Source organism: Planococcus citri, chromosome 1 (assembly GCF_950023065.1).
Source record: "Planococcus citri chromosome 1, ihPlaCitr1.1, whole genome shotgun sequence".
Taxonomy (NCBI): domain Eukaryota; kingdom Metazoa; phylum Arthropoda; class Insecta; order Hemiptera; family Pseudococcidae; genus Planococcus; species Planococcus citri.
In genome coordinates this window covers 69,471,785-69,488,899 of record NC_088677.1, presented here as the reverse complement: position 1 = coordinate 69,488,899, position 17,115 = coordinate 69,471,785, and the positions used below count along the sequence as shown (strand labels likewise).

The 17,115-nt window shown below is 35.6% G+C and overlaps 1 protein-coding gene across 10 annotated transcripts in view; it reads left to right on the top strand.

The window, feature by feature from the left end:
* Positions 1–17,115, top strand: part of RhoGEF2 (Rho guanine nucleotide exchange factor 2) — a 312,288-nt gene that overhangs the window by 2,843 nt on the left and 292,330 nt on the right. For 8 of the 10 annotated variants that reach the window (XM_065350872.1, XM_065351125.1, XM_065350958.1 and 5 more), the window contains exons 3-7: positions 2,543–2,592; positions 2,977–3,034; positions 7,207–7,451; positions 10,137–10,397; positions 11,432–11,719. In XM_065350872.1, coding sequence (XP_065206944.1) covers positions 2,543–2,592; positions 2,977–3,034; positions 7,207–7,451; positions 10,137–10,397; positions 11,432–11,719 — 902 coding nt within the window. Of the gene's footprint in view, positions 1–2,542; positions 2,593–2,976; positions 3,035–6,919; positions 7,096–7,206; positions 7,452–10,136; positions 10,398–11,431; positions 11,720–17,115 lie in introns of those variants that run through there. The other 2 variants (XM_065351450.1, XM_065351526.1) reach the window with 2 other exon arrangements.

The following is a 17,115-nucleotide window of genomic DNA, read 5'->3' as shown; positions in this document are numbered from 1 at the left end:
GACATCGTATTCAATTTGGCTTTTGTGAGGAAAGGTACCTAAGGATAAATTGAGTGATTTGCTCCTGAAATAGAAAATTTTGGAAGATCTTCAATACAAAATTTTCCAATTTGCCTGTGTAAATTTTACCATTCATGTGTCCTGATCGACTCACCTCCTCAAACTTGTCATGACAGGATTAAATTTTTTGGTATCGGAGTTGATCACAGCGTCCCCCCCGGGGGGGGGAGATTTCACTCAAGGTGTCTGACAGGTCATCGAAGTCATCCTTTTGGCCAAAAATTTAATGCAATAACCAAAAATTAATCATTCTCTCAAAATTGAATGAAACGTTGTCAAAATTGCAGAAATTACTATAAAAATTATTGTTGAATAGGCCGCCCAATTACTGAAAATAAATTACCATAAATTGGTGAAGAATTTAACATGATTGATCAAAATTTTGCGGAAATCGTTAGCAAATTTGTTGAAATTCTAGGTGGGGGGGGGGGTCACTTCAGCATAATTATGAACTAATTTTTGAATTCTCATCTTAAAATATGTCATTTATGCAGGAAATTGATGTGAGGGTGGTGCTAATGAAAAATTTTGGCCTTTTTCAAAAAATCTCCAAAATTAATGAAATTTTGATCGGTGGAAAGACCATGATCTAAAATCCCATACCCAAAATTGCAGCTGCCTAAAATGAACTAATTTTTCGATTTTTAGTGAATTTCGACTCCCTTGAACCGAACCCCTCCATTTCCAGCCGTTTTCAAACCTTCGGGACAGTCGTCGATTTTTTTCAGAATTTTTGAATTTCTCTATAAAGACGTGATAATTGATTTGGGAAGCTGAAAATCAAATTCCAGCTCATTCTGGACTTGTTCAATAAGTTAATTCACATCGAGGCAATTTCCAGACAAATATTTGCGGCTTTTTGGTCAACATTTTGAAATTTCGTTGAACAGATCAACAAACCAAATCTTGAGATTCAGCTAACCAAATTTATATCCACGCTTTTTGGAAAAATTCAAAAATACTGGAAAAATTGAAAATCTTGCTAAAGAATTCCAAATAGTTGAAAAAAGTGATTAAGAATTTATTGATGATTCGTGTGGATTTGAAAAATTCCTCTGTAAACAAAACGTTTTTGATTTCTAGAAATTAATTTTCATCTCACAAGTATGCTCGTCAAAGAAATATTCCCGCTATTTGCCTGGAAATCGCCTCAGTTGTAAATGAAGTCATTCAACTCGCTGAGAATAAGCCAGAAGTCGAATTTTATTTGCCTAAATTGATTTTTCGTACCTTCTGGAGAAATTCAAAAATTAGGAAATCGTCGAACAGCTGAAATTGGTGGAATGGTTTGAAGAAGTCTGAAAATTGTAATATTTTTTTCATTTTCAAAAATTTACCAAAAATATGAAAACCAATTTGGGCAGCTAAAATTTCTCTTATGAAGATCTTTAACCAGACTCTTTCCAAAAATAGTATTATTGTGCAGATCAAAGTTCTGCATTTTGGTACCACTTGCTGAAAAAATTTTTCAATTTGAATAATTTCACTGTTTATTTATCATGATTTTGTTTTTGACTTCGTTCACTTCGTTAAAAAGTATGTGTATTGTGTACCTATACTTGAAGAAATCAATTGATCATTTTTGAAAAGCATTTTAGGGTACCCTGCTGTGACTCCTTTTTACTATTCATAACCCTTTGCCTGTCTGTTTGGAACTTGAGTTGAAAAATGAATCCAGAGTAATTAATCACTTTCCTAAGAGACATTTTGCGAACCCTTGTCCAAAACTAGTCGCTCTGAATATAACAAATCAATCCTTTATGTGTTACTTTCTCAGTTTTATGATTCGGTGAGGAGAACTGAGAAACAGGGTGATTCCTCGAGTGACCCATTCCGTACACTATTTTCTCAGAAATAGAAAGAACAAGGAGTCGAGAACGGGGAAGGGGAGTCTGCGCTGCAAATTTTATTTGATTTACGAGAATTACATTTTATGTAAGAGTGAAAAAGTTACAGTACTTTGTTGTTTTGAAACCCCCTGCACTGTCGATTCGATCTGTGTAAATCAATCTGCTCTATTTTTCAAACCATTCGAATTCGAAGGCAAGGCTGTCGTGCCGAACGAGATGGCTGTCATTTGTGCAAATTATTAGGTCCCTGGACGTATAGAACCAATGCTCTAGAGAAAACCATCCATCCCATCCGCTGATCCGCGATACATATTCGGAAGTTGAAAGGAGCCAAGAGGGTGAAGAGTCGAGGGTAGGGTACATCTGTCCCTGTCGCGTGCGTATCGATCCATATAGATTGCACCGCAGCAGAAGACAATGCACTACAATGTATAGGTAGAGACTTCCATATACCTGGTTGATTGCTGCTGCAACAGCAGGATGGTGGAGCTGGAGGGGTTACCCGATTCCAGCTCCAGCTGACGAAAACGATCACTATACTACCGGCCCATCGCAAATAATATTACATAATCGAATAGTGATAATAATATTGCTGAGTCGATTAACAAACTGTGTCCGTTTGTATGTTTCAGGTGGTCCAGCTGAAAGAGCGGGATTACATAGCGGTGATAAGATTATCAAGGTTTGTATGTTTACGTACTATTTTATCTATTCGTTCGGTTGTATGAGTGTATATTTTACTATTGGCTGTCAGAGTGAGAGGGTTGCATATTACGGCTGTTCTGTAGTGATAAAGTACACATTAACGGACGGACGCGACGGTGACGCGTGTGTGACTGTGTATCCATGTAGTATAGGTAAAAAAGCATGGGTGCTAGTGCTAGACGTACTGTATGATATGCTCATTGCTCATACACAGTTTATTGTACGTATGCGAAATACATACTGTACGTACGAATACGATAATATTCTATCTCTATCTCCCTCTCTCTCGTTATACATATACATACATTTTTTATCTAATTGTTACTCATTTACTAATTTATTCGTGTATGTGTATGTGCAGGTGAATGGAACCGACGTGACGCATTCAACTCATGTTCAAGTTGTAGACCTGATTAAATGTACGTGCTCGATCGTATAGTTATTATTATGTAGTTATCTAGTCTAATTGTACATAATGTAGTCGTGGTTCCACCTATTTCGAATAGGTATAACGTTATCATATAGGCGTATAGGACACATGCGGAAGAGTCAAAACTAGATAAACGAAAGTCTTTACAGTAGGGTGGGATTTTTTGGCGGAGTCGATAGACTAGATATATGATAAAAATTTCCAAACTATGAGTAATTCGATCGAAGCTAAAATATCAGTGTATTGCCAAGGGGTACAGGGTGTTCCGTAATATTAAAAAGAATACTGCGATGCAATTTTTGACTAGTTGAAGTTTGAAATTGATGTTTTCTAAAACCAGATCATGTGTATTTGTGTATTCTCTAAATTTGAAACGGTGAAATTTCACTGCTTAGCAGTCACGACATTTTGGCTTCTTAAAAGCAGTAGTTTTTTACTGCAAAACAGTAAAAAATTTACTGAATTGATCTTCACTGTTTTGCAGTAAAAAACTACTGCTTTTAAGAAGCCAAAATGTCGTGACTGCTAAGCAGTGAAATTTCACTATTTCAAATTTAGAGAGTAATGTAAGAGGCAGAGTCTGATTTAGGTCGAGGGGGGGCTGCAATTTTTCCAATTTTTTACCCCAGATCCTCCTCCTCACCTCCTCGAGGATTTTCTCAGCTCATTCGGCAGATGTGGTTCGAACGAATTTTGGAAGTGAGAGTTGGAAACATAAATGTTGAATAATTTCAAATTTTCAAAAACGATGTTTCTGGAATTTTTTTAATTTAATTTTTCATTCTCAAAATGAGTCAAAACTTTTGAAAAATTGTGCAGTCGAATTAAAAAAAAAATTGATAATTTGAAAAGTAAAATAACTAATGCAAAAAGTTGATTTTCGTGGTTTCAACATTTTAAAATTTTTACAATATTTTCACTGTTTTCAGGAAATTATAATATTTTTAAAAATACAAATTAAAGCTTCGCTCTGGAAAAAGCTCTAAAAAAGTTCACAATTCTTCGTTTCTTTCTGGACAGAATTTTTGTATTTTCAAAACGAATCAATTTTGGCAAAAATTAGAAATTGTTTCCAAATTCTTAGCAAAAAAAAGGACTTTTTTGATATTTTAGTAAAAGTTTGGACTTCTGACAGTTTTGACTGGAATGAAGAAATATTTTTTGGGGGGGAAGGGAAATTTCAAGTAAAACAACATTATTTTTGGTATGAAAAGTCAACTTTTCTACTCTCGAACTTGAGTCAGAGAAAGAAAATGGAAAATCGAAAGATTTTGAAAATTTATGGTTCAAGAAGTAAAAATCCTTGTTTTTTGGAATTCTTTAATTATTGCAACTTTTCCCCTAATCTTCCAATTTTTTTCAACTCACCAAACTTTTCCCAAAAATCACAAATTTTTGTCTAAAATTTTCTGTCGAGGAAGAGGCTGAGACACCTCCTCCGCACCCCCTCCCCTCTTTCGGCACGCCTCTGCTTGGAGTGAAAGAGAGTGGCATGAAGCTAGAATCTCAGATTATAGATCATGGGTTGTAGAAATTACATATGTAAGTAGTAACTTTACTCATTTTTTTCGAGACCAAATTCGAAATGTATTGAGAAATTGACACTTATTTTTCATTATTTGTGAATGATTTGATTGGGGTGAAAAGTGGAAAAAGTGCAAGCAACGTTAAGTCAAATTTTAAATTATTTCAGAAATTTGTATCAATAATTGTTTTGAGTCTGGAAGAGGAGGGCAGTGCTCCAAAAATATCCCGCCGCCGCTGATGAACTATGATAAGAATTTACGCTAAAATTAAATTTGGAAAACGTGAAGGGAGAGAGGGAGGGGGGTTATATCGAAAAGGAGAAAGTCGAATACCAAAAATATAATGAAAATAATCAAACTCAATTTTTTCAAAATTAGTAAAATTTCATTTTTTTACATTTTTTTTCGAAATTGAAGACGAGGAAGAGGGGTTGGAGAAGCACTGAATAAATGAGTGAATATTCGAGTTCAGAACATTAAAGCTTGAAATCGAGGTTTTTTGGTATCTTGATCCGTGTTGAGCTTAGATGGGCGAGAAAAGAGGGCTCAGAGAAGTCGAATCCAACAAATAAGTTGATATTCTAACCCAGCGTCATCAAATCAGTAGCAATGAATTAGAGGACCCTTAGCCTCCTTGGAGATGTTAAGATCTTATTTCGAAAATTAGTTTGTTGAAAAGAGAACGAAAAAAGATCTAGCTCTGATTTTTTACAAATTTTCAAAGGATACCTTTCAAATTTTGTACTTGTTGTGAAAACTGATGAGTTGAGCTTCATCTGCAAAAGTTCAGTTTTGGAATTTCCAAGTTTTATTAGAGTTGGGGGGGGGGAGAATGGAAATTCACTAAAACAATAAAACCAAAATTTTAAAAAAATCATCCAAGAAAATTCCTTCAAAAAGAAAAACCAAGACTGAGTTCAGAGAAAAACGAAGGTACATAGTTCTCCCATCCCTTCCCTTCCTCCTTCCCTCCTTTTTGTTAGAAAAATGGGTTTTAAGGTTTAGAGTTTTTTTCAATAAAGAAATTATCAAATTTTCTGTAAGATCAAGACGGATTTCCGTTCGACTTGAAGAAATGTGTTGTGAAATCTGTATTCAAATTGTGAAAAATTCAAGATCACAGTTCTCAGTTCTCAGTTTCTCCTTTTTTAAATCCATTTCATGATTTTTTCCCCCTCTCTCGGGAAAAAAGATTCATTCTGACTTATGAAATCCATCTCAGATTAATTTTGACGCGCATACATTTATTTCATTTCAAAATTTTGTTTTTTGTGGGGTGGAGGCGGTGGGGGGGGGCTATCTCATTGTCACATAATGAAGTGCATTTCTGATGTTAAGCATAATCCTGATTTTATTCAAATTTTTTAAAGATATTTTCCTGATAGAAAATTAAAGTAGAACATCTGCAAATTTCTGTAGTTTTAAAGGATTTTTCAATCTGTATTTTCTCATTTTTTTTCCCTCTAGAACATCAGAATATTATTTTGAAAAAATATTTATAATTTTTAAAAATTGATGTCGTTATATGTATACAAATTCAAAATAAGTAAGCATCAATTTGTCCGGGTTCTTGAGAAAATTTTCATTCTGTATGTACATATTTGTTTAATCTTTCACATTTAATTGGCAAGTGGATTTTGGACTGTAAATATTTTTTGAAACGTTTCTTATTTTTCAGAATAATTCTGAAATTTTGATATTTGAGCGAAACAGCTGAATTGAAAATCCGTTTAGAAAATTAAAAACAAAACGTATCGCGTAGGTATTTGAATTTAGCTGTTTGAAAAAAAAACGTGTTCGTGTATTCATGTTAAAATTTGACACATTTTTAGGGGAACTGTTTCATGACATTTTTCCTTTTTGTTCCCAAAACGAAAGGAACACGTTTGAAAAATAATGTACAATACTTATCTTCATTTTTGTCTCGCTTTGTTTAAAATTATAGCCCTTTGTCTAGACACATACGTACTCTACTCATCAACGAGGTAATTAATCGTTATCTCAACAAGTCGCCATTTTTGGCGCAATTTAGTACGTGTTGCTGACAGTGAGAATTTGAAAAACTCTTGTCTATGTAGTGAAAATTTTATTACGTAACGTTTAGTTTTCTGCGCACCCTGTTGTAGAAAAACTTTATCAAGACGTATTGTCGCTTCGTCATCGAGTTACGGAATTTTTCTCTTTTGTTATACTCGTATACTATATTATATTTGTTGTGATTTGTGATAATGTGCACAAAAGTGAGTAGGGGTACGACGTATCTCTCTAGATAGGTTAGGTGTAGCAAGTGCAAGTGTGTATTGTGTATGTGTATTTCTTGCGACAAGTTTATACTCAACCTTTTGCGATTTTATTCGATTTACGTTGTTCTTCTCGTTACGTCACCTGTTCATTTTTCATCCCCGAAATGACCTAAGTGTCGAGAGACCGTAGTAGACGTTCGTTCTGGTCGTTGTGTGTACATTTCAACGACCCGACTCGACTCGACGTGCGAAATTAAAATCAAATTAACAATTTCCTTCGGGTATTCCCCTTTTTTAGTGTTTACATATTTGTATTTGCCATTTGTATGTACATTTGTACATTACGTATTGTATCGTATTAATTCACGCGTTTTTTTTTTTTCGTGATTTAGCTTGCGTCGACGAAGTAGAGCTTACAGTACAGAAACGAACGGTATCGAATTCTCGTCCTCCGGCGCCGACCTCGTTGAGCAGTACGAATTGTAGTCCGAATAATCGCAGTCCTTCGCCGATGCCGCCGACTACCACGACCTGCAGTACGCCGACCCGGACGACGATGCCGAATCTGCAGAGACCGCTGCATCATCATCATTCGGCTCCGGCTCGTGATCGTATCACCGGACCTCAACCTGTCGATGTAAGTTACACGTTGATTGATGTGAAAATTGTGTAAAAGTGAATTTTTCTGGTTAGAATATCGATTGCGAGGATCTCTTTTGGTGAACATTTTCTGGAACTTGTTTTTAAAATCATTCTAAGAAGAGGACGAGTGTCGAAAATTGTGTTTCCATCTCTGTATGACTAGAAATTACTGTATTTGATACATTTCTCGTGGTTTTAGATTGTCAGATTGGTCGTAACGTAGATTATTTCTCAAATGTAAGACCGAGTTGGACTCTGAAATTTTAAATAAACTCAATGTCGCGATCGAAATGACGTCATATCGGATTTTATGAATTTCAAATTTTTTCAACGTGTTTTAAGTAGTGAATTTAAAATTGAGGAAAAATTGAACCCGTGACAAATTTGACCATATTTCTGAAATTTTGTTCTTGAAAAGGTCGGATTTAAGATGAAATTGACGAAATTCTATGATTTGTGGTATGTATTAGGTACATATATGTTTTCTGGGAGGGGGGCGTAATTTTCTTTTGTATTTTTTGTCACCAATTTGAGATACTTTCTCCTTGGAAAGGTTTTGCTGTGAGAAAGCAAATCCTTCCCCTCTACTATGGGCAGATGGAGGATTACTTGAAATCGAGCTCATTGGAAATTTTGTCTAAGAATATATTGTTTTAGAGATGTCATCTCCCTCGTCTCCTTCCCCCTCAAGGCTTTTCCTGACCAAGGGAAGGTCGAGATAAAATTCGTTATGATTTACCTATGTACTAATCCATTTTTATTCTGGAAAATATTTTGCGAATTCAAAGCAAAATATTTTGATTTCTTAAGAGCTCCGAATCTCGAAAGTCTGGTGAAAAAAATATTTCATCCCTCTCAGTGAAAAAATGTGATCTTGGTGAATTGCATTTTGTGGTCGATCGTGGTCTAACTATTCATAAAATGTTGTAAAATCAAAGAAACTATTTTCTGGTAAAATTTTATCGTTTTTTTTTTTGCTAGAATGAGTCATGCGAGGTATTTATTAAGTTTGTGAAGATGTAGTTCATTAATATTTAAAAATTACTTAGATGTGAAAGAGGTTAGAAAGTAGTGAACTTAAGAATGGTAACTTTACTACATTTTTATCAATAATTTTGGTATGTTTTTTTGAAGGAGTTGTGGAGGGGTGGAGAGAAAGGAGGGTAATGGATTTAGAAATTTTAGAAATTTTCAAAAAGACTTTTTGTCATTTTTGTGAGCGAAGTGGAAGTTTTTGAAAATATCCGTCAGGTGATATGAGATTTTTTGATCTGAAAATTTGTATTATTGACTGCGATTTTTCATTCTCACCTACTTTGAGATGAGGGTGGAGAATAATTTTATAAGGATATGTTTTTTGCTGTGGAGGGTTAGTATGTTCTTCAAGTTTCGACTTCCTACGTTAGTTAGAGAAAATGAATTGTTCTTTCTTGTGGTCAGAAACCGATTTTTTTCAAACCCTGGAGATGAACGAAATTGGATTTAAAGGTCTGAAACCTCCAAAAGACACATTTATGACACCTATAGGTACATATTTATTCCACCTGCTAAGTTGTGGCCCCTTTGATCAAATTAAGGAGGATGCAGGCAGATCTAAAAGTGAAAAAAATGCAAAAAATAGCTCGAAAATTAATTTTTTCGATCCTGAAAATGGGGTTTATATATGGGATTGAAAGGTAAAAACTTGCTAAAGAGATATCTAAGGTATATTTTTATTTTCCCATTAAGCTTGCCAAGTCCTTATTATGAGTCCATGGTATCTGTCAGGTCATCAAAGTCATCAAAAAGTCATCCCTTTGGTCAAAAATTGAACACAATTACAAAAAGTTGATCAAATTCTTGAAATTGAACTGCCATTTGTCGAAAATACAGAAATTATTATGAAAATTATTGTTGAATTGACCTCTCAGTTATTAAGAATTACCATAAATTGATGAAAAAATTAGCACAATTGATCAAAATTTTGCGAAAATTGCTTGCAAATTTACTGAACTGTCATAAAAATTGTTTGAATTGGTTGAAAATTGATGAAACATTGTAAAAAATTGAGAAAAATACCACAAAAATGTTCAGTTATGAAAAAATACGTGCATCCTTTTTCGTTTTTTTGATTTAGTTGATACCTTGCTGATCCTCTCGAAAAATGGCCTTCATTTTCTAATTTTACCCTCCTCAATCCAAGGGTCAAGTTCAATTTTCAAAAGGAACCCAATTTCACAAGTTTTAAAACTTTAATACCTGATCTAAAAAAAAAAAAAAAAAAAAAAAAAAAAATTGAGGGGTTCCAAAACATTGTAATGCGCAAAATTCAATCAGAAAGATTTTGGATCATTTTCGATAATTTCTAAATTATTCGCGTATGGTGTGATTTTGACATCATATGTGGAATGTAAAGAGAAGATAGAACCAGAAATGTTTAATTTTCATCAAGTCATTCTAGGTCTGGATTTATCTTCTCTGCTCCCTCCGTCCCTTCCCCTTTTTCGACTCGCGAAATGGTCATCCCCACCCAAACTAGTATTTTCATTGTTAACGATACTTTGTGTTATCGAAAGAATAACTGCAAATTTCTCATTTTAAAGTTATGTATGTACAATAGAAAAAACCTAGTTCATTGTATGGTATTGATCAAACACTTCTCGTCGTAGTCTTATCTCTCTTCTTTCTCGTTTTTTTGCAGCACGAAAAACGACGTCAATTAGAATGCCAAAGGCTGGAAACATTTCGCCTAATGGTGGAGAAAGAACAACGTTACATCGAAGCTTTACGTAGCGAATTGGTGAAATGTACAGATCCGCAGAGTGAGAAACAAATATCGCGCGATTTGATCGGAGCCGAACGAAGACTGAAAACATTGCAAGATCAATTACAAGGCAACACCTCGAATTCGAATTGCAGCACATTGCCATCGTCTCCGAATAACGGCCTTATCGACGTACAAGTAAGATTTTCGAAGCATCGATTCCTTACCTTATTTTATTAGAGCTTTTTTTCTTTAATTTTTTTTTTTTTACACAAAAACATCGCCATCGAATCGAAATATCGTAGCTGTAATTATTAATTAATTATTATTACCCAATAACTACCTGTTGCTGCGTGCGATGATAGAGTAGCGTTGTTTGATTTGTGTGTGCGTGTGCGCGTTAATGCGAGTTGATTTATTGTATTCGCATAATACAAGAGTTAATGACGCATGCGCTTTACGAGTTCGTTTCGCGGCGCAGACGCGCGCGCATGCGCAATGCGTACGTAGTGTAGAGCATGCGCTATGCACCGTTATTATGTATGTATTTTTCTTTTTTAAACCTTTTTTTTTTTACCTAATGTTTTGCAAATTTTTTGGAAATGGGTTTCCCCTGACATTTTCCTCTCTCTTATGTGAGAGAATGTATTATACACACGCGCACCCACTATACGTACACTCAACCACTAAAAATTAAAAAAACGAAATTATAAAATATATCCTACCTTACATTTTACTTACCTTAGAACTAACTTGTCAACGCGTCAGCGTCTTTTTTCGATTGACCATTGATACTGAGGCCGGCGGCGCTTGCACCACACAACGAGGTATCAAGGGTTACATTTACATTAATAAGTTATTGTAACGCTGTAGCTTCACGCGTCATATACTGTACACATCGCGGCCGCCGTTTTCTTTTTCCTCGAAAAAAATCATTTTCATTCGGATTGTGAGTGGGACTTGTCACCATTCAGACCTTTGGACTGTCGAGTGATAATGCAAAAATCATACGTAGGAAATACCAACCTCTGAAAGATAGCTCATCGATTTATGAAGAAAAAAAAACTCTTATCGAAACAATATTCAAAAATGAATAGAATTTAAAACTAAAACAAAGCCAACTTGCGATTATGCGGCTTTGTTTTTTGTCTTCTCTGCCCCCTCCCCTTCACCCCTCCCGACCATTCACTCCCCGGAGACTAATGTACAGTGTATGCTTATTTTGCTTTCAGCTTCCCACGACTCCTCCACCTCCTCCTCCCTTATCGACCCTTCCATCGCGTATGGGGGCGCATTCGACACCATTGTCGTCGAACGTGTCTTCTGCCAACGTTAGCGACTCAAACTTGGAGTCGCCTCCTCCATTGCCATCACGTAATCCGCGCACTGTAACCTCTCCGGTGTTGGGTCTGTCCCCTACAACAACGTCTCCTCCGCCTTTACCTCCTAGACAATATCTGCACAGTAATAGTAATAACGTCGATGGATGTCAAGATTCAGTCGTCTGTACAGATCTGAGCGTAAGTATGATATGTTAGTATTAAGAAACCGAAAAGAAAGGCCAACGCGGGGGCCTAAGTGGGCGAATGCATGATGCATGGTGATCGGGGTGCTGGATATGGGTGAATTCGTGCTGTTTGAGGGCGCCTCGCCTCCTGCTGCTGGATGGAAATGATGAGGATCGCGATGGAGTTGTGATGTGATGTTATTGGGCGTGTTGTCTTTTTGTACAAAAATTGCATGTTCGTTTTTCATATGGTGATGGTGTATTGTGTGCAATGGTGTTTGTATGTGTTCCTTATCAGTAAGGCTCTGATATTCTTTCAACAAAAGCCCCAAGTATACGCTTAAAAATTCCCTTAAAAATGTCAGAAATTCTCTAAAACGTAGCAATCTTCCTTAACGATGGTAGTTTAAAAAGTAAGGTAACCAAGGCAATAACTCAAAAACTACAAATCACAGAAAGTTTATTTATGAAAAATATATATATAAAAGCTACATTCTATTTCACGACATAATTACATCCGCGGTCGAGGCACTTATTCCACGTGTTGATTAGCTCGATGATACCCTTTTTAAACATAGAAAGAAAGTTGCCGCCATGTTATTCTTAAGATGTCTTCTTCGGTTGCTTCATCGTCCAACGATCGCAGATTTTATTACAGTGTACCTCTCGACACATCCGGATGTTTTTCACACAGTTCAGAAATGGGCAATTTGTCATGATTTAGGTACGTACTTTCCTCCTACCAATTCAACGAGTTCGTCGGAGATAACTGAAGCTGATGGGCGGCCACTCCTGTCTTCATTGTGAATATTAGTTCTACCAGCGTCAAATTTTTTACACCATTTTAAAACGTGAGTTTTGGACATGGCATTTTCGCCATATACATTCTTCAGACGACGCGCAATATTAGCTGGAGATTGCTTTTCAGCGTGCAGAAAGCGTATAACAGCGCGCTGTTCACATTTGGCGGCAACTGTAATGGACGCGCACATTATAACCACTGGCCAAACACGTTTAACGAACACTGAAGTAAAGGTAGAACTAGAAAGTGTAGAAGGATTCATCTTTTTAGTCATGTCATGTAAGAAGAAGAATGAATAGGAATTGGTTGCCATAGCAACCGTCTGCCGACTGGTTTAGTTGAAGGTTTAGTCGCAAGAAGCAGTGTTACCTTACTTTTTGAACTACCCTCGATCGACTCATCAATTCATCATGTTGTAAAGAGGAGTGTGTAAAGACCGACGAGAGGGAACGCTAGTACACCTACGTACGTACGCGTATACGTGCGCGCGCGTGGGGGGGTAGTTTTCGTCCATGTTTCACAACTTGTAAACGGTTAAAAAACGCAAACCGGCAAGCTGCCTCCGTGGCGGCTTGGCTATGGTAACGGATTGCTGTGCAAGAGGTCTTGGGTTCGATTCCCGCGTACGGCACAAATTTTTTCAAAATTTTTTTTCGCGATTTTTATTTTTACGAGTTGAATTTTTACAGACAAAGTAATGAAATTATTTTTTTTTGTTTTCAAACAATGATTAAATTTATTAATATTATTTATCGAATGGCATGCCAAATTAGGCGAGGCGAAGCCGAGCCGTTTAAAATTTATATTTCACTCGATGAGCATTACTCCCCTTGGTGAGTTCAGACGGAGGCTGGACATTTACCGTGTATGTAGCACTTGCGGTTGTTTATAAAAAAACTGTACTCACCGAGGCCGAAGGCCGAGGGAAGTTAACAGACATAGTATGAACAACAAAGCGACCCGCGCAACCGAGGCGAAGCCGAGGTGAGCGGACACAACGCCCCCCAACACTAAAAACAGCAATACATTCGGTGACAACTAGACACCCTCTCGTCGCTCTTTACACGTTCCTGTTGTAAAGTAATGTGGAGAATTCACACACAAAAATGCCAAACGAAGTGTTTTGCTTTTGTTTTTACTCTGCTTTTCTTTGGAAAATTTTGTGGAAAAAATTGAAAAATTAGCCAAATAAAATAGATATGTACAAAAATTTGGAATTGAATGAAATATGTATCTCCTAAAAACGTGAAAAATTCCCTCAAAAATGCATATAAATATGTTTCCTTTTCCTTCTTCTCCCCTCCCCACCCACCAAAAAATTTCAACTTTACACGAACAAAAAAATGATAAAATTGCGGTCTTTCTGAAACGAATTTTTCGATTCATTTGCATTATTGAGTTAATTTGAGATTGTGGCAAAGAGGAGTGGGGGAGGGACATTTAACCTAATTTTTTCTAAAGATTTGGAACTGACCCGAAGGTTTTTTTTGAAAAAATTGGTCATTGGTGTGACACGCCCTTTTTTATTTATCATCATTGCTTTACGATTGGTTGACGTAATCATTTCGGAAACTGGGGAACCGAGAAAATCATCTCCCAAAAATAATGAGCACCCAGACTTTTTTCGCTGAAAATTCTTGAAAGCGAGTTGAATGTAAGTAATTTTTTGTACTTGAATGTTTTTTTCTGTTTTTTTGATGTCTTAAGAGCTTCCCATCATTCTGTTTCTTTGGTTCATTCATATGTACTTCGCTTGTTTTGATTTGATGGCATTCCATCGTTAGACTGTCTATGTAGCGTTACTATTGTGTTATTTTTATGTTATGGGATTGTTTCAGTCATAAAATTGTAACATTAATGCGAGATTTTCAACTTCAAACGATATGGCGAAGATTTTATTTCGTTACCGAAACATTTCCATTTATTTATCGCGCTATTATAACAGTATGATTACGTTATAAGATCGTTTTCAATTTGATGTAACGTTACTCTAACGTTTTTTAATGTTCCATTATGGGTCCCCGTAGCGTTATAGTTACGTTTCTATGATTGCATTACTAAGATCTCATTGAAATGATTCCGTTTATCATTATTAATTTGTTTAGTGACGCTTCCATCGAAAAACTGTAGCGTCATTTTGTTTGTTTGTTTGTTTCCAGTATCCATAACGATATTGTAACGTTTCTATTTCGTTACCTGAACGTTTTATGCTTTTGTCAACTTTCCATTCTTGCACCTATTTAGTTTTATGTTCAATGCTGCATCGTAACGTTTCTGTTGCATTATTTTCTTGTTTATGTTGATTCGATTGTTACGTTATTATAATGTATCTGTACGGTTTCAATTGCGTTATTTCATCAATTCAACGTTTTCATGAGGCTACTACTGGTCACCTCCCTGACTTTTTTTCATGTTTCTATTATTGCATTAGAATGGTCTCACTGAATTGGTTTTTCAACTCCTTAGTGATATTGGTACGTTCCGTTCTTGTTTTGTTTCCTTGACGGTTTCATTTCTTTTTTGCACTAATTTCTGTTCTTATACATGTTCAGGATCATACATTACCTTGATGCAACAGTTTTGTTTCTATTGCGTTATTTTTACGTTTCAGCTCATTTGTTATGTTATTTTAACGGTTTTGAATGGTTTCCATTGCGTTATTTTATCAATTTTGTAGAATATTACACTTTTATTGTACTGTAACGTTTCCATTGAGTTTCTATTATAGTTCCTAATGGTTTCTGTTACGTTACTGTAACATTTCAGCCTTGGTATTTTCGCGAGAGTTATGAGATTTGAGGTTGAAAACTATTCTGCTGTAATTTCAATTACGTTATATTTATTTTTCTGACGTTTTTGTGATTCATCTTAACGTTTTTGTAGCGTTTCCTTAACGTTATCTCGTTGATTTTGGTGATTTTAATGGTTCCCATTGCGTTACTGTTTCGTTTTTGTCCCAAGAATGTGGATTTTTATTCGATATTTTATGATTTCCATGAAAACGTTTTTGTGAGGTTTTCATCTCGTTATTGGTTATTGCATCAATTCTGCTGAAAGATATATTTTTTAAATTCTCGAGTAACGTTTTCATTTGGTTGCTGAGATCTTTTTCGATCGTTTTCATTGGTTATCGTTACGTTTTTGTTACGTTTCCGTAGTGTTATTTTTTGGAAATCGTGAAAAATTGAAATTGAAATTGAAAATTATTCTGCCACTACCTACTTACTTTTCTCCCATTTTCTATCTGTACATTCTGTTGACATGTTTCATTAAAACGTTTTTGTAGGGTTTCTAGTATCATAATAAGTAAAGGAGTTTTCACTTTCAGTGCTTGACATAGTAATTGAATAAAAAATCACGCCTTATTTTGTTGCTGCATGCTCTTTTATTGTGCTGCAACTCTTAAATCAAGTTTCTATTATCATGTTTATCGTTTCCATTGCGTTACGGTTACGTTTTTGTTACGTTCCGATTGTGTTATTTCGTGAATATCGCGAAAATTATGAATGGATACTAATTCTGTTGCGATTTTTATCTCATTTCTTGTGCATTCTGTTAATTTCCGGTATAATCATTTCGTTTTTGTAGGGTTTCCATTTCGTTATTGTAGCGTTTTTGTTGTAATAGTTTCTTTTTTGGGGATGTTACGTTTTTGTAATGTTTCGGATTCAGTTTATGTAACTAGCCATTGTATTTTTTTTTTTGAAAAATTTTAATGCAATACGTGTCAAAGGGTTTGAAATCGTGTCAACAAATTGAACATTACCTAGTCCTTCTGTTTGTGAAATATCAGTGAAATTCACCGATTGTTTCGCATGTTTTCCGGTAAATTTTACCCATATTTCTTGTGCTGCAATTTTACCATTGAATTTCAATGGGGTTTTAGTTTTACCCCCCTCCTCGCCTCACCCCCATGGTGTTATTTTCTCGTCATCTCTTCTGATATGTCACTTTTCACAATTGTGTATTATTCGATTCACCTACTTTCAAAATACGTTCCCTGTCCAATCTGCCAACACAGACTTGCGATAATTTCTCGCTGAAAAACATCTTTATCTCGAGACGATCTATGTACAGACAGCATCACGTCATCGCTCGATAAATTGGCGATTTTTCGTATTTTTTCACACGGTTCGATGCAGTTTCTCGTATGTACGACGATGATCAATATTTATCGAAAAATTTAATTGTTGCCCGAGTTAAAATTACCGAATGAGTATACGGTTTATTTGTAAACGTTCGGACGAATTTAAATCCGAATGACGACAACGTCGCGTCGTCGTACGTGAGGATCAACAATTCGCCGGATTGTACTCGCGAGGTAAATCGGCCAATGATCGAGTGCAAATTTTCCAAATTGGCCGATCCAATTTTGAACGAGTGACTAAGTAAATTAAATTTGGGATATTTAGTAATGGTAAAATTTTTATTACGAGAATCGTTTGCGATCGAGGCTCCTCTCTCTGCTGATCCGTCTACCGAATTTCTCAATGTTTACGATTACTATACGTATATTGGCGGAAAGTTGAAAAAGAATTGAAAAAAACACCATGTTTTACTCGTTTTTTTTCTTGAATGGATATGGCGATTGGTGTTCTTCTTTTATG